The following is a 22,109-nucleotide window of genomic DNA, read 5'->3' on the forward strand; positions in this document are numbered from 1 at the left end:
CTCGGCGCGCGCCCCGCCCCGCCGCCGCCGGCGAGCGCAGCGCCCGGGAGCCGCCGCCGCCGCCCGGACTCGGGCCGCCGCGCGCGCAGCCATGGCTTCGGGGCCGGCGGGTAAGGGGGCGCAGGGTGCGGGGGCGGCGGGAGGGCAGCCCCGCAGCACGGCCCCCAGCCCGGGCTGAGCGGCCGCCTCGCGTCTCTCCCCACAGAGGCGGACACCCGGCAGAGGCTGCTGCGCACCGTCAAGAAGGAGGTGAGTGCCGGGCGGGGGCGGGCGGCGCAGCCTCCCCCAGGGGAGCGTCTCCAGAGGGCGCGTGGCCGGCTGCGGCGGGGGCCCACCTGGGGTGGGGGCCAGCCTCCCGCAGGGCTAGGAGCGGGTGAGTTTGGGGGTGGGAGTAGGGGGATAGGGGGCAGGGGGGCCCTGGGGGTTTTCATGCTGTGTAGAGGGGCAACTGCTGCGTGAGGGCCCTCCAGGTGGGGGGCATACCTGGATGCGTCCCGGTAGGACCCCCTCTTGTGGAAGAGCAGGTGGGTGGGTCTCACCAAGGTGAGAAAGGCACCTGGGGCTGGGGTGGGGGGTTGCTGCTGTCAGGGCTTGTTGAGTTGGGGAGGCCTGGATGGGGCTGCAGGCAGAGAACCAGACTTCCGGAAAGGGGGGAAATTCACTTTGGGAAAATAAAGCTTCCCACACACACCCCTCCCCTAGGAGCCAGGGGACCCCCTCCCTGAGAGTCCCAGGCCAGTGGGTTAAGTTCACTCGTAGGCATGTGTGCGCTCTCCTGGCAGGCAGGGTCTCCTGAACCCCCACCCACCCACCAGACTCTGGCAGGAAGGTGAGAATTAGTCAGGGTTCAGCTGCCCTTCTGGCCCTTCACTCTCCCTGGGGTTAGCCCAGTCTAGCCTTCAGAGTTAAGAGAATCTTCTCACAGAGCAAGAGAATCTGTAGTGATGGGTGCTAAGGGAAGCATTTAGATACCTGGACTGTGTGTGTGTACACACACATGCCTGTGTGGGTGAGGGCGTGTAGCTGTGAGTATGTGTATCTGAGCACATCCACGCATCTCCCTGGAGATGTCTAAGTGTATCTCTGTGTGTCCGTGCATCTGTGTGTTTATCTGTTTCTCTGATTGTGATGTGTATCTGTGTGATGCAGGAATCTGTGAATGAGTGAGCCTGTGGCTGTGTCTGTGCGTGTGACATGGGATGGCATGAATCTGTGTGTGGATGAGTGAGGCTGTGGCCGTGTGTGTGTGTGTGTGCATGCATCCGCACCCCATGTCACTCCGCATCCCACCACCTGGGACCCCATTGCTGACGAGCCTGCCTCACCTCTGCGTTCTGAGCACTCAGCTCTCAGCGGAGGGGGCTGGCCTGGTCCTGGGGCTCGGTGTGTGTTGAGGGTGTCGGCATCTGGGGACAGTGCTGACCACCAAAAAGGCCCTCCCCGCACAGTGGCAGCCAGCCAGCCACCAAGGGCAGCCTCAGGGCTGGGACCTGTTGCTGCCCCTCCCCCTCGGGGAGCGTGGGCGTGTGTCTATGTGTGTGTCTCCGTGTGTGGCACCGCCCGCTGTTGCTGAAAGAATCTGCTCCAGGCTGATTGCACATGCTAGCGTCTCTGAGTAAGGAGACATACACATGAGATCCCTCAGAAAGGCCCAGAACTTTTACCCTCACAGAGACCCCTGTGGGGACTTGAAGAGCTCTGTCTAGACCCTCTCCATCAAAAGCTACACACTCGGATGACTGTTTCAGGGGAGAGTGGGTATAGACTGCCCCCTCCAAAAGCCTTCAGAGTAAAAACCTGCAATTTTTGTGTTTGTTGTTTCATTAAACCCATGTTCTATGTGTTCTCCAGGTGTTTTCACCCGGAATGGCTGTGTTTTTAAGGAAATGGTTCCACTGAGGGTCAGGGGCTGGGGTGGGGGGTGGGGGGTAGAGCTATAAGCAGAAGAGCTTGTGAGCATGTTGGAGGGAGTGATTTTGGCTCTGGGCAGGCCTCCAGCTGAGGCCCTAAACCCAGCTTGGCCGCTAGCTCCCTCAATGCCCTTATGAGTTCCTTCCCCTCTGGGGGACTCAGTTTCTCCATGTCTGGAGGAGGAAGCATTGGTCCAGTGTCCTTGGAGGTCCCATCCATGTCAGTCTGGTTTGGGCTATTGGCCAGACTGTGGGGGACTCTTTCCCCCTGGTGGTCGAGGGCTGCGTTTTCTCTCCTGTGAACCGCTGAGTTTGGTGATTGGGATGAGCTTTCTGCCTGACTGGAGGCCGAGGCCATCTCCTGGTCTGAGGGACCTCTTGGCACCCTGCTTGATGCCTGGGCAGGGGTGGGTGGGGGTGCAGAGGCAGACCTTGCAAGTTTGGTAAAGAACTCAAGTATCCATTGACCCTGAAGTGCAATCAGAGGGCAGGACTTCGCAAGCTGATGGCTGTTTCTAAATTTTGCATTTCTCAGGGCTCATCAATTTGGTAATTAGTGCTTCCACTTCCTGGAGGCTACTCGAAGCCGTATCCTGCGTGCACAGTGGTTTTATGAGGTCAGTGAGGTTGTCCCCATTTTACAGACACAGAAACTGAGGCTCCCAGAGGAGGAGTGAGTTCCTCACGAGCACACAGCCCAGAAAGGACAGACCCTCCCACACCTGGTCTGGCATCAGAGCCAGGCTCTTACCCCCTAAATCACAAACAAGCCCATCCACGTCTACACGGCACCACAATCTAAGTGTGTGTGTGTGTGTGTGTGCTATAATTTCCATTTTACAGATGAGAAAACTGGCCCAGAGAGAGGCAGCGATGTTTCAGGGACACAGAACCAGCAAAGGGGAACAGTTTTCTGTCTCTGAGCCCCCTGTTCAGCATGGGTACCCCCCCAAGGGTATGGAGACAAATCCAGCCACACACATGCCCCCCAAAGCAGACCTCCACTCTCCTTTCCTTCCTCTGACCACCTCCTCAGGGAGCATCTCCAGTGGGAAGGCAAAGGGGAACTCTGCTTAGAGAACGAGGAGTCAAGTCTTCCTTCCCTGCACCCTCTGGGTTCACTGCCACATCCCTGCCTATCACAGCCTCGGCCAGAGGTGCCTCCCATCCTTCTTTCTGGAATGGAGCAGCTTAACAGCGCATTTCTGTAGATAAGCCAGGCGGGTCTGCAAGCTTTTGTCTGCGCCACTGAAGCCACAAAGGCCGGCAGAGGCTGTGGGGCTGGAAGCTCTGTTGAGTGCTGACTCGGCCGGCCGGGCTCTGCAGATCCCACGGTGAACTAGATTGGCTGAGTCCTCTTGGGGCTGACACTCCAGTATGGTGGACAGACCCTGACAGACATCCCCCGGGTGATGTGATTAAAAGGGTAATTGCAGGCTGTGCACCAAGGTCTGGAGGAGAAGCACGCATCACTTGCCATTACAAGAGCACATATCTGGGAAATGTAATTGCATGCAAGTGGCCCAGGAAGGCTTCCTGGAGGAAGTGGTGTTTAGAAGCTGTGTGAAGGATAAGTAGGCTTCTTAGGTGAAGGTATGAGGTAGCGAGAGATAGAGGGGAAACAGTTCCTGGCAGAGGGAACTGCACACGCAAAGACTTTGTAGCTGGAGGGAGCACCACGAACTTGGAGGAATAGGGGCAGGGGGACTCGGAAATGGCTGGCGTGCAGAGGGCTGCACGCAGCGGGGGCAGGGCATGTGGTCCTGTCTTAAAAGCAGGAGGAGAGGAGTGGGGAGGACGTAAGGAATATGAAAAGAAGAGGGTGGAGCTGCAACTGATTGCTGTCAGTTGTGCGCTCTTGGACAAGCATCTGTCTTTACCTTCACAGGGTCTGGATGCTAGTTTATTCGTAATGGGGATGAAAATTACCCACCTGTCAGTGTAAACCATGTGAAAACACCCACCATGTTAGCCTGAGCTTCTCCAGGACAGGAATCTTTTTTTCCTTCTTCAATTGTCTCCCTCCCCAGGGACAGCTGGGGACAGGATGGCCTCAGCATGATTTCCTCCGGTCAAATCCAGCCGACTCTACCCTGGCTCCTTCCTGGCTCCCTTAGCGCTCCCCTCCTGGCCCCTCCCTGCTTCCACTCCTTTAATTTTGTTTTGGTTTCCAGAGCAGCAGGGACTGGCTTCCCGTTGCCATGACGACTGCCATTAAAGGAGCCAGCCATGTGACGCGGGTTGATGGCCGAAGCAAAGTGACTGACTGCCTTGTTTACCTGCCTCTTGGCTGGGCCTGCTCGGCGGCCTCCTTCTTAACCGGAGGGGAGAAGGCGGGGTCTTGTGGGTCGGAGAGACCCTGGGAAAGAGCCTGGGGATGAGAGGAAGCCACGTGTAGCTCTGCTCCCTGGAGCTGGCGCGAGGGCTGTTCCGGGGGGGCCGTCATCACAGCGGCTGACCTGGGCTTGTTTGGGAAGCTGAACCTCCCTGATCTCCCTCCCTGAGTGGGCGATCAGGGCAGGCGGATGGGACCTGCTGAGAAGGTTGGAGGAAGTCAAGAAGGAAATGGAGGGATGTTAGCACTAGGACCCCGCGGTGGTGTCCCTCTAACCCGGTGGCTCTTGAGGAAGGAGGGGGCACAAATTTGCCTCCCAGGTAGGATTGCCAGATCACACAGTTAAGTTTGAATTTAAGATAAACAATGAACAGTCTTTTGGAATAAATATGTATCACTAAATCTGGCAGCCATACCCCCCACCTCCCGGGGACATTTGGCAACGACTGGAGACGTCTTTGGTTGTCAGAGCTGGGGATGCTCTGGCATCTAGTGGGGAGAGACCAGAAATGCTGCTCAACATCCTGCAAAGCACAGCACAGCCCCCGTCACGAGGAAGTCTTCAGCTCAGAATAGCACGGCTGGGCTGAGTGGTCTCTAGATGCTTACCTCCCTCACCCCTCACGACAGACAGCCCTAACAGGGAGACTCACCACCTCCTCTGCTGGAATGCATGGAGATGGTCACACGGCTGGCCGGTGGAGAAGCCAGGATTCAGATCCCGCTTTGCCAGGATCTGGAGGGCGGTCTCTGGCCCCTCATTCCCAGAGGGCAGAGGTTGGGAGCCACAAGCTTCAGCAGAGTCCCCAGAAGCTGGCTGGGGGTTCCGATGTGTGTAGGGGAAGGAGATGAGTCAGGAAAGGTCCACAAGTCCCAGCCTGTGCAGCGCTGTGAATGCCCGGCTGCAGCGTCTGCCCCCTCAGAGAGTGGGGAGCTCTGGAAGATTTGTGAGCAGGGGAGGGTCTTGCTTGGAGTTGTACTTCAGGAGGTTTCAACTGGCAACAAGGGCCAAGACGGACCTTTTCTTAGAAGAAAACTTCCTCTCTCCCTTCCACAAACATTTCTTGAGCATCTACTGGGCGCCAGGCACTGTTGCGGGAAGATTGAGAAATGAGCAGAATCAGAACCCCTGCTCACATGCTCTTGAGAAGCTTGTGCTCAGTCGTGTCCGACTCTGTGCGACCCCATGGACTGTAGCCCACCAGGATCCTGTGTGCATGGGATTCTCCAGGCAAGAATACTGGAGTGGGTGGCCATGCCCTCCTCCAGGGGATCTTCCCTACCCAGGGATCAAACCCGCGTCTCCTGCATTGGCGAGTGTGTTCTTTACCACTGAGCCACCTGGGAAGCTCTATTGCGAAGCTTAGTAAATACATAATAAACGGGTATTAGAAGCGATGAGAGCTGTGAGGAAGATAAAGCAGGAGAGGCGGTGGAGTGTGGTGGGAAGTGTGCTCCAGAGGTGACCCTCAACGGCGGCCTCTCTGGTGGGGTGACGTTGAACAGAGTCCTGCCGGGCAGATGTCTGCGGCAAGGGTGTCCCTGATAGAGGGAACTGCACGCACAAAGGCCTTGCGAGGAGGCCAGCGAGCCTGGAGCAGAGTGACAATGGAGGAGGAGGAGGAGACGGAACAGGCAGCCGGCCTCGCAGGGCCTGTGGCCCTCGGAAGCTGTGGCTTTTACTCTGAGTGAGATGGAAGCTGGGTGGGGAGGGGTTGATCACGAGACGAATGTGAATTCACCTACGCGTGGCTGCCAGGTGGGCAGTACATGGAGGGACAAATGAGGATTCAAAGTGGTTAGGCAAGAGAGGAAACTCCTGTCTTATATTTTCTGAGCTTTCCATTCTTGGGCCGGAAATCACAGCCCCACACTCCCCCACCAGGCCAAGCGCAGGTTCCAAAAACGCTGGCCCGATAGAGGGAATGACAGCAGGAATATTGGGTGGGATATTTTGGGGGTGCTCTGATGCTAGCGGGATTGACTCAGATCAGTTCACATGTGTCGTGTTTTCAGGCTTAAGATGACAGAAATGCTCATGAATAATGCAGCCATATCTGCACAGGGCCCGGTTTGATGCTTATTTTCGTGTATCTGGCAATGCAGTTTCCTGGAGCTTTTGATAGTGGTGGGCTTGGGTACAATATGACGGGGGTGTTCGGAGGGATGCTGACTTTCCTGCCTAAGGAAAACAAGGGCTCGACTAAAGCCATTCTAATGCAATAAAGATTTAAAAAAGGAACAGCATTTACTGGGCATTTTATATGTAGTCTACCTGGGCCCCTCTGCAGTAACCTCCTGGGGGGCTCAGGAGAGGGTGCTGGTTGGCATGGGGGAAAGGGCATTTCTGTCTCCCCCCATGTTGGGCCCACAGTTGTTGGCTGCGGACCCCAGGATGGGAGGTGAGGTCACCCGAGCCCTTGTCCCCATGCTGACCCTAACAATCTGTGGCCTCCTGGCAGGTCCCTTCTCCGTGTCTCGTTCTCCTGCTTTCTGAGTGGATGCGGTTGGACAGCTCAGGGATTCTAAGAACCTCCAACCATCCAATTTGGCTGGCATCACTTTCCGAGAGCCAAGTCTCCCCCGTGTTTTCTCTACTCTAAATTTGCCAAGTCTGTATTTAAGACTTCTTAAAAAAAACTCAGTAGCTGATAAGACTTTTAGGGAGCCTTCACTCAAGGAAAACAAGGGCTCGACTAAAGCCATTCTAATGCAATAAAGATTTAAAAAAGAAAAGAACAGCATTTACTGGGCATTTTATATGAATGACCTCACTTAAGTATCTCAGTGCCTCCTGAAGTGGATAAAATGTTCTCCCTAACAGAGAAGGATATTGGGGCACAGGAGATGACAAGTACCTTGCCCATGGTCATGGAGATTGTCTGTGGTGCAGCTTGGGAGTCTGGCTGCAGTATCCTGCTCTGTATCACTGCAGAGCCCTAACCAGGGACCCACATGTGGTTGTGAGTGACACCAGAAGTGTGGAGTTGGGGATCAGGCCAAGTTTTGAAAGCAGACAGCCTTGAGTTCGGGTCACGGCGCTGCCCTTTAGGACTTGAGTTTGGACTTGAGTTTCCTCGTGTATCAGTCTGCTAGGGCATCATCTACCGCTCTGTTGTGCTATCACCGGGGGGTTCTTTGTGGAGGGACTGGGCACAGTGCTTGGCTCTCCCACTTAAGAGTGAGATACAACCCAGTTCAGCGTGAGAAGGACACTTTGCTGCCCTTTCTGGTCACATTGAACTCGCAAGTGCCCTCAGCGTGGGATCGTGCTCTCCTTGGGTCAGCCCGGGGCTGAGGGGGTGCAGGGCAGGGCCAGGAACACAGGAGGGGTGCTGTGGACTGGGAAGGGGCACGTTTGGGGATCCAGAGGGACTGAGCCCCTGAGTAGGAGTCCAGGAAGCTGAGTCTTGACTGATGGCATCAGCATCCTGGGGTGGGCAGCTGGAGCGTCCCTCTGTGTCTGGCCGCTCCTTGGTCCCCAGTGGAGGTAATCCCTCTGCCTCAGGAGGTCAGAAACCCTGGTGAGCCTGCCAGCCCTGCCGCTTAGGCACTGTGAGCCCCTGGGTGAGGCGGCTAGGAGGGCTGGACTCGAGTCGGGGTGGGTGGCATATTTTCCTTTCTTTTAGTGGTGCAAGAAGATAGGAGATGAATAGTTTTTGCTTGGAAGTTTATTTGGTGCTTTTTCTTTGCAGAATCTTGAAGGAACTCAGTTTCTGGGTGTCTGTAAAGGATGGTGACAGGACCTTTTGCAGTAGACCCCCATACAAAAGTCAGATAACTGAAGCCCCAGGAGATCAAGGGGCTTGGTGATACTTAGAGTGTTCAGTGAATTCTCCTCTAATTATTATTTAGCGCATTATGTTGAAATAGAAAGTTAGAATTAGAGCAGCTATTATTTTTCTTTTTTCTAAAAAAAAGAAATAAAGACATGTTTACCAGTACCATTTATTAAACACTAAGTGCTTAGCTCCGGCTCATTTAATCCACAAAGCAGTCTTCCTTTAGGGAAGGTACAGATTGCAGCTCCTCTTTACTGATGAAGAAACTGAAGCCCAGAGAGGTTAAGAAGCCAGACTAAGTAAGGTCACACAGCTGCGAAGCAGCAGAGCTGGGTATTTTAGCCAGTCCCATAACTTGCTAACAGAACTAGTTCAGTAAATAAATAAATCTGCAAATATAAAACAAAGGGGAAGAGAGGCTGAGAAGTGGATCTCTTGGTGCAAGGGTCTGGGAAGCTGTGGAGTGGCCCCCTTTAGGTATGGCTGTATCCAGGGGTTCCGTGATGTCGTCTCTCCATCTCTCTGTACTGCTTTTTCTCTGTGTAAGCTTTATGCTCTGTCTCTATGAGGAGGACGAGTGTTGCCCAGCCTCTCTCAGGGCACAATCTGCCAGCTTGGCATCGACAGAAACCAAGCTTCCCCTTCCCCGTGGTTCTAGCGGAAGTCTCAGGATTAGATCTCACAGGACCAACCTGGGTCGTGTGCTCTTTTTGCCCCAATGGCCGCAGTCTGGATTCCCCCGACTGGTCAAGCCTGGGGGCGCGGACTGTGGAGTCAGCCCTGTGAGAGTACAGGAGGGGGCCCAGAGGAGAGTCGAGGCAAAACGTCCAGACTGGGAGGTGGACCCCAGGCCAGGAAACCACGGGCATCCACCTCGACAGCCTGAGGGCGCCGCATTTGGACCTCAGCCCCTAAGGGTGGAAGTGGCCCCTCTGATGCTCCGTGCCTGGCTGTGATCCCGGGGCTGCCTGGCGACCTAATGTGTGCAGGTGTCTGCCTGGCCAGAGATTTCTACTCTGGGGTGTGCAAACCCTGAAACTGTGCAAACACTCTGTACTTGCCGTATGGAGAGGGTATCCTCCCTTCTCCTCAGGACCCATAAAGGATCCACAGCCCAAATACTCCAGTACGGTAGGTGTTCTTCACTGTGGTTTTAAATAAATCTTTCACCGCATTTATAAAAGAAAACACCCTGCAAGGTGCTGGGATACAAAGATGAATACAGTACAGTTCCCCGCCCTCCACGTGCTCAGAAATGAAATGGAGTCTCCTAATTTCTAACCCAGTGAGTCTTCTGATAATAATAACAACCCCTACTAGTAATCATAGTGAGCATTTATTGGGCACCTACTGTATTCCAGACCGGCACTGTCCAGTGTGAACTGCTAGTCGCATGTGCCTATTTACATGTAAATTGAGTAAAATTAAATATAAAGTAACTTCCTCAACCTCACTGGGTACCTTTCAGGAACTCAATACCCCCACATGGCAACTATACTGCATTGGACAACGCAGGGATGGAGCATGTCCAGAAAGTTCTGTCATGTTCTAGACAGCGTGCTAAGTGCTTTATATCCATTGATGTATTTGATCTTTAAAAAATCCTTAATGAACAGGACCTACCCCTGAGGCAGGGATGTGGTTGTTGTTGTTGAGTCACTAAGTCAGGTCCAGCTCTTTGCGATGCCATGGATGCAGCATGCCAGGCTCCTCTGTCCTCCGCCGTCTTCAGAGTTTGCTCAAATTCGTGTCCACTGAGTCAGTGATGCTATCTAACCATCTCATCCTCTGCCACCCCTTTCTCCCTTTGCCTTCAGTCTTTCCCAGCATCAAGGTCTTTTCCATTGAGTGAACTTTTCACATCAGGTGCTTCAGCTTCAGCATCAGTCCTTCCAATGATATATTCAGGGTTGATTTCCTTTAGGATAGACTGGTTTGATCATCTTGCTGTCCAAGGGACTGTCAAGAGTCTTCTCCAGCACCACAGTCTGAAGGCATCGATTCTTCGGCACTCAGCCTTCTTTATGGCCCAGGGCTTACATATGAACATGACCTCTGGAAAAGTCATAGCTTTGACTATTTAGGTCCTGTTTATCACCCCATTTTACAGAGGAGTAAACCAAAGCACAGAGGAAGTGAAGTGACTTGCCCAAGGTCACAGAGGTGGTAAAAACCAGGATTCTAACCCAACCCTTAAACACAGTCTCTCGCTGCATTTCCTCCTAAGGTTTGCTGGGGTGGCTGGTGCATTTTCTGGTCCACACTGTGTGTGAAACATCTGGGAATTGCAGTTCTTACTTTCCTGTGGCCCCTACGCCCCCACATTTCAGGCAGCCTTCCAGAGAGTCTCGGCGCCGCTGGAGTCTGCGCGCACCTTCCTTATCCACGAGGCCCGTGGAGCTGCAGAAACGGGAGTGTCGCCAGGGGAGCCGCCACACGCAGTAGCCTGGAGGGTGTCCAGGGTGTGCGCCGAGAATGTGAAACACTTGGGCCCTTTCCCTTGGGGACAGCGAGCAGTTGGGGCAGCTGTCTTTGAGGCTCCTCCGTCCCCATCATTGCCTGGGTATAGGAGTATTGGCTGAAAGGACATTTTGCCCAAGGTGCCCCCTGGCAAATGCTCTTAGCATCAGGCACTGGGGGAAGCTTGTCAAGGGGTGTCTAGGGCACCCGTGCAGGGCATCTGGTTGGTGGGAACCCCATTCTCCACCCCAGAACACCTCTTCTTCCAGGCCTGGCCAGCTGGCTGGCCAGTCCTCCGACTCTTCGGAAACAATGCAGGTGCCTATTTATAGCACATCAGTAAACCATTAACTGGGGCCGGGCTGGCAGCAGGCTGGGAGAGGCGTTTGCTTCTCCTGCAAGCCCCACAGCCACCTTTCGGGTCGTTAAGAGTGAGGGACCGGAGGGAGGGTTTTTCTGACGTCTGAAGACTCGCACGCGACCGTCTCATCATTTATTTGTCTGCTCACTCCCTTCACACGGATGGGCCGGCAGAAGGATGCCCCTGAGGCTTTGCCTTCTTTACCTGTGAATGTGGCGGGCAGGATGGGAGGATGTGGGCGGGGAGGGTGTGGCAGGTCAGTCCCGGAACTGCAGGTGAGAGAGAGTCCAGAAAACGAAACCTTGATACATTCCCCATGGTCGCAGAGGCCCAAGCTGAGGTCTTCAGACCCCAGCTCTGCGAGACCCCGAAGGCCCCCCATGGCCCATGCTGACTGAGGGCGTGGAGGAGTGCCTTAGCCTGTCTGCCCAAAAGCTGGAACCCCTGCCAACATCCTCCATGAGCAGCAGAGTGAGGGAAAGACATTAAAAAAAAATAGACATTATTTTCAAAAGCAGTTTTAGGTTCACTGTAAAAAGTAAGTGGAAAGTACAGAGATTTCCCTTATACTCCCCACCCCCACTTCCCTTGTGGGCTTCCCTAGTGGCTCAGCTGGTAAAAAATCCGCCTGCCATGCAGTAGACCTGGCTTTGATCCCTGGGTTGGGAAGATCCCCTGGAGAATGGATAGGCTGCCCAGTCCGGTATTCTGGCCTGGAAAATGCTATGGGCTGTATAGTCCATGGGGTCACAAAGGGTCAGACACAACTGAGTGACTTTCACTTTCCCCACCCCCCACACATGGAGAGCCTCCCCTATTATGGACCCTCCACCACCAAAGTGGGACATTTGTTAACAATAGATGAACCTTCATGAACGCATCATTGTCACCCCAAGTTCATCGTTACATTAGGCTTCACTCTTGGTGATGTACGTTCTGTGGGTCTGGACCAATGCCTAAGGACAGGTATCCACCATCAGAGTATCACACAGAGTACTCTTGTGCATGCGCGTTAAGTCTCTCCAGTAGTGTCCAACTCTGCGACCCTTTGGACTGCAGCCTGCCAGGCTCTTCTCTGCCTACAGGATGCTCCAGGCGAGACTATTGGAGTGGGTTGCCATGCCCTCCTCCAGGGGATCTTCCCGACCCAGGGATCGAACCCGCATCTCTCTGTCTCTTGCATTGACCGACGGGTTCTTCACCACTGAGCCACCTGGGCAGAATACGCTCAAATACCCTAAACACCGTCCGTGCCCTGCCTGTTCATCTCTCTGTCTGCCCCAGCCCCTGGCAACCGCCAGTCCTCTTCCTGTCGCCATAGTTTCGCCTTTCCCCGAATGTCCTACAGGTGGAGCCCTACCGTTTGTTGCCTTTTCAGATTGGCTTCTTTTATTTACTAACAAGCATTTCAGCCTGGACGTTCCTTTTTGTGCCTATGATTCACCTTGGGGAACCGAGGAGTGGCAGAGAGAGGGAGCCAGGAGGTAAGCCAGGAGAGGTGAGTGATGAGAGATGAACAATGACGGCCGGGGCAGAGGTGGAGCTGGCAGGCGCTGCTGGACCGCGGCTGTGACGGTGACACTGGGCTGCGCCGGGCTGAGGGAGCAGGTGCATTGCCCACCTGGCTGCTGGGGTCCCCACCGTGACCCGGGATGCAGAGCAGGAGACCTGAGTTCAGACCCCAGCCTCTTCACGGGCCAGACGGTCTTTGTCCGCTTCCTTGGGGAAATGAAAATAAATCTCTGGGCTCACTTTGGTAAAGCGCCTACCCAGCGTGCAGGAAGCATCAGTATGTGTCTGTTGAATGAATGAATCTCCTGTGTGCCAGGCTCGGTACAGGGCAGACAGTCATGGGTTTGAATCCCTGCCTGCCGTTTAAAAACCTTGTGCTCTTGGGAAGTCATTTAGCCTCACCGAGACTCAGTGTCCTCATCTGTAACACGGGGAGAGTAATTGTACCCATTTTTCCAAATTACCACAAGGGCTGAATGAGATGAACCCCCTAAACACAGTGCCAGGCACAGTGAGGCCCTTAGAAGTAAATGCTGGTGGTTCTCACATCAAACAGCCGCATAAAGCGCCTGCTATGTGGCTGCTGGTATGTTCAGTGCTCTGTGCTGAGCTGTCTAAGTGTTTATGTATATTTTGGATATTAACCCCTTATCAGTCATATCATTTGCATGTATTTTCTCCCATTCTGTTTAGATCGTCTTTTTGTTTTGTCGATGGTTTCCCTTGCTGTACAAAAAGCTTTTAAGTTTAATTAGGCCCCATTTGTTTATTTTTGCTTTTGTTTCTTTTGCCTTCAGAGACAGAGCCCAGAGATACTGCTGTGGAACGTATTATCTTACGCCCGTGAGGCGATACTAATACAAATTGTAATGTAACACTCATATGAATAGTACTCACTGTACGGATGGGAACGCGGAGGCTCGGAGGAGGGACATGGTTTGCCCGAGATCATGAGTGTGTTAGCTGGGATCTGAATTCTGGAAGTTCGATTCCAGAGCTCACGGCTGTGCCATGATTGTTATTCTGTGTGTGTGTGCTCAGTCATGTCCGACTCTTTGTGACCCCTGTGGCCCACCAGGCTCCTCTGTCCGTGGAGTTTCCCAGGCAAGAATACTGGAGTGGGTTGCCCTTGCCTCCTCTGGGGGATCTTCCCGACCCAGGAATCAAACCCGCCTCTCTTGCGTCTCCTGCACTGGCAGGCCTGTTCTTTACCTGGGGGCAGGGGGGCGGTGGGCAGGGCATCACATCAACTTGAGGGCGCCTCAGGAGGGAGTGAGAAGCTCACGTTACCTGGTTCCGAGTCTGAGCATCTAGCTGGTTTTCCAGAGCTGGAGGTGGAGGTAGGAGGTAGGGTGTCAGGTGGCGAGGACTGCGGAAGCCAAGGTCAGCTGGTGGGAGTCACGTGGGTCACCCGGAAGGAGCGCACGTGTGACTGGGAAGGGACAGGATTTGGCTGGAAAGGAAGGTGGGGGCCACATGGAAGTGGTCACGATTTCAGGGCGGTCCCGTCCAGGTCCAGCTCCCACGGCTGTGTCTGTGCTTTGGAACTTCCCAAAATATTCCCGTCCCCTCCCCCTCCCCCACCCGTCAGGCCGGTTCCAGCCCCTCCCACCTCTCACCTCCTGCGTGCCTCGCCCATAACAAATTGAAAAATGCAGAGCCGCCAGCTATTTCCATGTAGTGCTTTTCCCTGCCACACTGTCCGTACATCTGTTCCTTCTTTGAGCTCCAGGGCGCCTCTGTGGGTGTAGTAGCAGGAGGAAGCTTTTCTCCTCTGCTTTCCAGTTGGTGAATCCGAAACCCAGAGAGTTCATTTCTACTTGTACTTCAGAACTTGCGCATCACCTCCTCCAGGAAGCCCTCCCTGATCTCCCCACCTGCCCAGTTTCTTTGCTATTTGTTTTCATAGAACGAAGTTTTTTCGCTGCAGAGAACTGGTCTCACTTCACACCGGTTGGTGTGATTTAGTTAATGTCTTTCCACTCAGCTGGACTGTGACCTCCATGAGGACAGAGGCTGAGTCTGCTCACTGCCTGATGCAGACGCGTAGGAGGTGCTCTATGAATGTGGAGTGAATGAGTGTGTTTTGGTTCATGTGATCCGCGTTGGGAAGGCAGGTGTCAGCGGAATGTGGAAGAGGCGCACTTATCCCTGCTTGGGATATGGAGAGTCCAGGAAGGCTCCCAGGAGGAGGGGACACCTGAGCTGAAGCCCAGGTTGCAGTTAGCAAGCTGGAGTGTGCATGGAGGGGCGTCTGGCAGAAGGCACCACGAGGGCAAAGGCGTGGAGGTGAGCCCATCGCGTTGCCTTTGGGGACCCGCATCCAGGAGTCAGTTGTTCCAGGCAGGATTGGAAATCCTGGCCTCTTACGGTGTCTGCCTCTTCCTGTCCGCATCTGGAGTGCCTGCAGAGGGGCCCAGCCATCCACCACTCACCCCTCACCCCAGTCATCGTTGAGGGGCCTCTGTGTCACCCCCCCTCTTCTCACTTTCCCAAAATGCTGAGAGTTATTTTTAAAACCACCTCGAAGGCCCTCCAGGCATCCTAATTTAGCGGTCCTCTCCACTGTGAGTTTCTTGCAGAGTTGTTAAGAGTCAGACTGCTTGGGGGCCTTCATCTCAGAAGCTGATGCTGCCTCAGCATTAGTCACTCGCCTGCACGGCCAGGCACCGACCCCCTGAGACCCCAGCTGGGGTGGGAACGCTCCTCGCTGGCCTCTGAGGTGCAGGTGGCAGCTCCAGGGGTGTTTGTTTAGGCCTCCTATGGGCCACAGGCACTGCACTGGGTGATGTAAACTGGGGGTCCCTGTTTGTGGACAGCTCTTGAGCTGAGAGGGCTTTCTGCATTACAAAGAGCTGTAAAAACAAAAGAGATTCATTTAGACCATAGGTGGCTAAAAAAAGGTTTGCCAGATTTAGCAAATGAAAATTCAGAACGCCCAATTCAATTTGGATTTCAGGGAAAGATTACTGTTTTAGTAGAAACATGCACTCTTTAGGACGTACTTATGCAAAATATATATTTACCTGAAAGTTACATTTCACTGGACATCCTGTGTTTTACGTGGCAGCCTTGTCCCAAAGCCTGAAACATTTGCTGTCTGACTTGTTATAGAAGAAGTTTGTCAACCCCAGCCTTACACAAGAGCAAACACGATCCATCAGAAGGGCTTAGGACACTGCCTGGAACCCAGTTCCACAAGCACTGGATGCTGGTATGAGTGTTATTAATATAATCAGAGTGATCACCAAATATATATGCAACTGCTTGTCCAGTCACTGTCCTAGGGGCTCAAGGGTTACTTGGGAGAGACGGACGCTGAGCAGGTAGATCCACAGATGTGCAGTGACGATCAGCCATGATGAGTTGTAAGGTGCCACTTACGACGCTCTGTCTTAGGGCAGTTCTGAGGGCTGCGCCTGTTTTGTCTTTGGAATCTCCCCATAGCCCTGCGAGGTGGTGCAAAACATCCTCCCCATTTCACAGATGAGGAGACTGAGGCCTCGGATTCCCCCAGCTAACAGCAGAGCTGGAATTTGGCCTCAGCCTGGTGGCGCCAAGCCCATGTTCTTACATCACCAAAGCGCCTCCCTTTATACCGTGGCAGCTGTGTGCTGGGTTCCACTTAAGGCCCCCTGCCTGTGTTTTCCACAGCCCTTAATGACAGTCCTGCATATTGGGCCAAGTGATTCCCATCAGGGGCTTGGAGAGGGTGAACACAGCACAGCGTGGGGAGGCAGGGAGGAGGAGCAAGGCGATTTGGAACCTGGCAGGGCTTCAGGTGGGCAGCGTGAGGGTACCTGGGTGTGGGCAGGTGGCAGGTGTGAGGAGGAGAGAGACAGGATGGCCTTGGGGGCTCCCAGGAGCCCCCCTTCCAGCTGTGCAGACTGGCCTGGATTTCCCTGCCTCCCTTCAGAGATGAATCCTCCTTTTACGCTGTTTAAATATTTGCAGGTGGAGGGAGGTTGGGGTGAGGAGGGCGGGGCATTTTTCTGAATGGTTGCAGGGTGAGGCCGGAGGTGCAGGGGCAGCTGCTCCGAGGCCTGACGTGGCGGAGCGGGGCTGGGCCACAGCCAGAGGAAGTTGAGGTTGCTCGCCCGAATAGAGCAACTAACCGTCATGAAAATCCACCCCAGGCCAAGCAGTGAACCTGACCATCACTGTCATCTCAAGAGTCACTACTGTTTGTAGAATCCCTACTATGTGCTAGGCACTGTGTCCACGATCTCATTCAAGCCTCACATTGGCCCTGTGAGGTGGAGGGGCGGGTGCTAAGACCCCCACACACACCGTTTTCCAGATGGGGAAGCTTGTCCAGCGTCAGGCAGGCAGTGAGTGGCCAAGGACTTGACCCCAGGTCAGTGACTCCACCTCCCAAGCACTTAGCCTCTCTCGCCTGCCTCCTGATATCCTATCCTTAGAGCTGAGAAGCTCCAAAAGGAGCGAGGTCCCCATAGTTGGAGGAATACAAGCCGATGTTGGAGGACTCCTGAGAATGGAACTGGAGAGGGATCAGAGCTTCCTGACCACTGTGACCTTTGAGGTCCCCCCCGCCTCTGAAGGGTCCCCAGTGGTTAGCAGAGTCACATCCGGGTGAGCCAGTTCTTCTGAATCCTAGTTGAACGCCTCTTTCCAGTCCCAAGTTGGGAGACACCGAGGAGTCCCGCCTCACAGAGTTCTCAGTGCCTGACTGGGCAAGGCTGGAGGCAGGGCTCCAGGTCAGGCTGTCAGGCAGACCTGGGTTCAAGTCCTGGCTGTGTGACCTTCAGGCAGGTTGTATAAACTCTCCATGCCTCACTTTATCCACCTTTAATGTAGGAGAATAATAATGGTCTATTGATTAAATCGGAGTTTCTATACAGCTCACCTGGCACTTAGTAGGTACTGTTAGTAAACATTCTCTTTAATAAAGCAGAATGATAAAACAAAAGGAGAATAACAAAAGCATTTGCTTCGCAATGGCCTCTGGCTTCTGCAGAGACAAAGTATTATTACAACAAAGGCCTTGGGTCTGTCTAGGCACTGCCCTAGGGGCTCAAGGTTTCCTTGGGAGAGATCCACACTGAACAGGTTCACGTTGTGATGATCCACAGATCCACAGACGTGTAGTGACCATCAGGCCGTGGGTCTGAATCCTGTCACCTCTTCATGGCCCGAGTCAGATTAGTTAATTCTGTGTGTATCAGTTTCCCCATCTATAAAATGGGAATAACTTGGGAAATGGCCTCCTTAAGGTTGCATTTACAAACAGTCCCCAGAATATAGCGAGTGCCCCCCCCAAAAAAATGAGAGTACGCTTTAGCGCCATAAAGCTCCTACTGTGTGCTGGCCTGCCCTTTCACCAGCGATGTCCCATTTAATCCTCAGCGCAGCCCTGCGGGGTGATAGGTTCCACTTCACAGTTGAGGAAGCTGAGGTGGCAGCAGGGGGGTGACCTGAGCGTGCCCACACGGGACACTGGTGGCTGAGCCGGGGTGGGAATGTGGGTCTGTGCGGCTCCACAGCAGCGCCAACCACGGCCACGGCCTCCATGCTGCTGAGATGGGGCATGTGCCAGGATGCCACCCTGCCACCCTCACTGTCTCCACACCACCCCACGGCCCTTCCGAGCTGTCTGCCTCCAAAGTGGACCACACTCAAGACCATGTCTGGCGGCCTGATGGGGGAAGGTGGTTGAGAGTTTGAGAGGCCCTCTGTGGCTGCCAGGCCCTCTTCCCCCGCCCACAGTGCTGGTCAGTCCTCGGAGATGGTCTCCCCCAACTCCTGCAGGAGTGGGCAGCAGCTTTTTTCCCATCGCGAGACCATGCCCTCTTCTGCAGGATTCCCAGTGACCTTCCAGGGCAGGCTCCCACGGCATTGCCTTTTCATTTCCTCCCTGGCCTCCGGCTGTCAGCCCGTTATTAACTTCTGGGGAGACACTCTATCCCACAGCTGGGAGCCAGCAGAAGTGAGGAGGGGTCTTTACTCACCAGAACCCCTCCTTCTGACTGAGAACACCTCGGTGCTGCGTTCTCCCTTCCAGCCCCCTGCCCTGGATCCATGCCCAGGGCTCCTCCCTGCAGCCAGCTTCCTGACTGTGTGACCTCAGGACCTGAGTTTCAGGATCCGCAGCTGTAAGCAAACAGTCTTCTCTGCTCTGCAGATTTTGAACTTGAGACAGGGCATGTGTGCAGTCAGGGTGCCGATAGGAAGCAGATGGCTCCCCCAAACTGAGGACATTAAGATTGATTTAATAAAAGGCTGTTGACTACGGCAAGGGAAGGATGCTGAGAGACCGCAGGAGGTGTGCAGCACTCTATGATATTAACACTGGGGAGCCAGGAGCCACCACTGCCCCCAGCCTGACCAAGGTGTGAGAAAGTCATTCCCAGAAGGAGCCTGCTGTGTGGGGAGGGTCCCCGGACACAGCTGTGACTGCCATGTCTCTTCCTTGAGGATTTGGGAGCAGTTGCCTGTTTCATATCCTCCCCGACCCTTCCCTACTCCCTCCCCCACTCCGTCTCCATCTCCTTAGCTTCTCTGTGCCGTCTGAATGTGCAGAAGGTCGCTTGGGGGCCTTGATAACCACCCCGGGGTTTCCGATTCAGTAGGTCCAGGTTGAGGCTGAGCGTTTGTATCTGTAACCAGTTCTCAGCTGGCGCTGGTGCCTCTAGCCCCTCCTGGAGCAGCTCTGCCAGTCCCCATTGCACGTACCTGGTGCCTCTCTCAGTGTGTGGGTCTTCGGACTAAGGGCCCCTCCAGCCCAGGACTGTCTGACTCCATCCCCACGGCTTTCCCCACCTCGAGCTCAGTACCCCAGAGCTGATTCTCCTGCCGCCTGTCCAGATGAGTTCCCCTGCGTTTGTATCATTTGCAACTTGTCCCTGGAGATTGCTATCCAGACGCGTTGATGGGAGGTCAGCGCTGAGAAGGAGGTCAGGATGCAGGAGGATTACGGGGGCCTGCTCTTGGGGTCAGCTCCAGGGGAGGTGAGGTGGAGCAGCGGGAGTGGGCAAAGGGAGAAGTTGGGCCCCGAGCTGGCCTCCGCGGAAGCCCCCGGCAGCCCCCACAGCCCTGTGGGGAGCTGGGGGGCCCCTGCGAGCTGTCCTGTGTGAGGGCAAGGATGCCGGATCTTCACAGCCACATGCATCATTCCCTGTATGGCACCCACACCCCGACCTTGGGAAAGAGCAAGACTTTGGAAGGGCTCTCTGTGCAGCTGAGGTGACCCTGTTCCGAGGGGCCAGCAGCTCTCCCAGCCTCCGGTCCTCATGGCATCCAAGTGGTGCCTTGTGGCAGCTGCCACACCATCAGAACCTTCTCACGGCCCATCCCTCTCCCTGCCCTCCTCTCTCTGTCCCTGAGGCCCATGGCCCCTGCACCCCACACTCTTCCTTCCTCTCCAGCCCCAAACCAGAAAGCCCTCTAGCTAGCACTCAAGCGCACAGAGCACCACCCCCCAAGTTTTTTTGCCCCCAGAGCAAAACACCTGCCCATGGGACCTCTGAATCTTCATTTTGCTTAGCCAGGCCCTCCTGCAGCTCCAAGAAGTAAAAGCACCCCCACCAAGGCCCCACCCCGCTTGCACTTCATCAGTGTTACCTGCCACATGCCATGGGTCGGGATGCCCCAGCTCTTCTGGAGAGAGAGGAAGATGGCAGAGGTGTGAGTCTGCTCAGGCTGCCATAGCGGGGTGCCACACACTCGGCAGCTTGAACAGCAGGAATGCATTTTCTCACAGTTCTGGCTGCTGGAAGTCCAGGATCAAGGTGTCGGCAGGACGGGCTCCTTCCGAGGGCCTCGCGGGAAGGGTCTGAGCCGGGGCTCCCCGGCTGCCGGTGACTGGCTGCCCCCTGTATCTTCGCGTGCTCTTGCTCTGTGACCGTCCGTGTTCAAATTTCCGCTTCGTGTAAGGACCCCAGAGGATAACAGATTCGGGCTCGCTCTGAATGTCCTGATTTCCTCTTAATCACTCTGTAAAGATCTCATCTCCAAATACCATCACGTTCTGAGGAACCGAAGGATAGGATTTCAAGATACAAATTTGGTGGGGGGCCAGGGAGGGCCACAGCTGAGCCTGTGACCTTAGGGGAGGCGACGGTTTAGAGGAATGGAAAGAAGGTGACAAGGGAGGGGAAGGGAAAGAGTTTAAGGTGTCCCGAGCAGGTCTTTGAGGTCAGAGAGAGGGGGACGCCACAGCCCTGAGGGGCGGTGCCAGGCTCAGGGCACCTCCTAGTTGATGGCCGAGCCAGAAGTCAAAGCTGAGGGATTTTTCACACGTCCTCAGGAAGCTCACAGCCTCCTTTTGTGGAGGGAGCCAACGGGCTTGGTCATCTGTGCACTCACCGTGGCGGAGGAGGCGGTGGGCAGCAGGGTCCCCACGTGAGAGCCACTCCAGAGGGTGACCGGCAGATGGCCATCTCCAAGGAACAGGAGGACGTTGGCAGGAGGGCTGTGACCTGCTTAAGGGGGAGCCAGCCCTCTCTCTGGAAGGAGCTGGGGCCTGCCATGGCATGGGGCGGTCAGGCTTTGACCCTCCCCGCCACCCCACCCTTCCCCCACAAGAGCTGTCCCGCTGCTCAAAGAAACACACCAGGCCCGCAGAGCCAAACGTTCTTGTGCTCAGTTGGTGAGCTGCAAAAACACACCCCTCCTGTCTGTTTCTCCTTGGCTGTCACCTGTCCCCCACACAGTACTCTGACACCAGACGTGTGGGTTTTCCACACAATTCTCTGACACCGAGTGTCCTATAGTTAACTCAGTTCTGACACCCTCTACCTATGGGTGGCATCAGATCCTACAGGTTAAGGGCCCAGTCCCATAATACTGACCCCCACCCCCCAACTTCAGGCACCGGTCACAAATTTCAGGCGTGTACTTCTGGCAGACCAGCTGTAGATCAGGGTTCCCAGCTCCTAACCCCATCATAGTGCAAGTTTGGGTTTCAGCGGATGAATTTTGGAGGACCCTGAACTGCCCTTTGCAAAGGACTGTGTTCCCTCCTCCACCTCCGTTTCCTCCTCTATAAAAGGCGAGGGTGTTACCGTGCAGTTCTTACACTGATCCAGAGAGGCGAGGCAGCTGGGAGAGAGTTTTGGAGGCAGTGACACACGCGGGAGCTGCAATCCTCGCTCTCTCTGCCCACCTGCTTGCCGCCCTCCTCCACACCCGCGCAGGCTGCCCTTGGTGGCCCTGTTTCCCCTGGGAGGTTTTGTTTTTATTTTTCTTTTTAATTTGGTTTTACCTGCATGACGGCATGTTGTAGAAGGAGCAAACCACTGGCGTAAGGTAAACCTGGATCCAAGCCCTGAATCCACTCCTCACTAGCTGTGTGACCCTGGACGGGTTACTGTCCCTCCCTGCGTGTTTGCTTGCTCCAGGGATCAGTATGCTGCCGCTCTGTGTACCCATGATTACAGTGACTGGTGAGTTCCATGGACAGGGTCCATGGGGTCCCAGAGTTGGACACGACTGAGCATGTTTCACATAGTGACAAGAAAGCTTCTTTTTTTTTAAGACTAAAATATTCTACCAAAGCAGAAAGTCAGTCATGATCCGTCAAGTCGTTCATTAGTCACACACAACTTTATTGAGCACCAGCTGTGTGCTGGAGACACGGTTGTAAATCAGGGAGACACGGAGTGCTTGCCCTCGTGGGATCCACAGCTTGGCAAGGGGGACAGGAGCTAACAAAATCAGCATAAATCTGATGAGTGTTCCGAAAGCAGCCACCGTTAGGACCTCAAGCAACGAGATGTAACCGAAACAGC

The 22,109-nt window shown here is 54.7% G+C and overlaps 1 protein-coding gene across 3 annotated transcripts in view; it reads left to right on the top strand.

Annotated features, from left to right (window-relative positions):
• SGSM1 (small G protein signaling modulator 1) overlaps positions 1-22,109 on the top strand; it is a 71,893-nt gene continuing 49,784 nt past the window's right edge. For all 3 annotated transcript variants that reach the window (XR_008683035.2, XM_055404522.2, XM_055404524.2), the window contains exons 1-2: positions 1-110; positions 206-249. Coding sequence is in view for 2 of the 3 variants with exons in the window: in XM_055404522.2 (XP_055260497.1) it covers positions 92-110; positions 206-249 (63 nt within the window). In the remaining variant the exon portion in view is untranslated. The remainder of the gene's footprint in view (positions 111-205; positions 250-22,109) is intronic.

Source organism: Moschus berezovskii, chromosome 19, assembly GCF_049115385.1.
Source record: "Moschus berezovskii isolate FMDL1 chromosome 19, NW_MosBer_1.0, whole genome shotgun sequence".
Lineage (NCBI taxonomy): Eukaryota > Metazoa > Chordata > Mammalia > Artiodactyla > Moschidae > Moschus > Moschus berezovskii.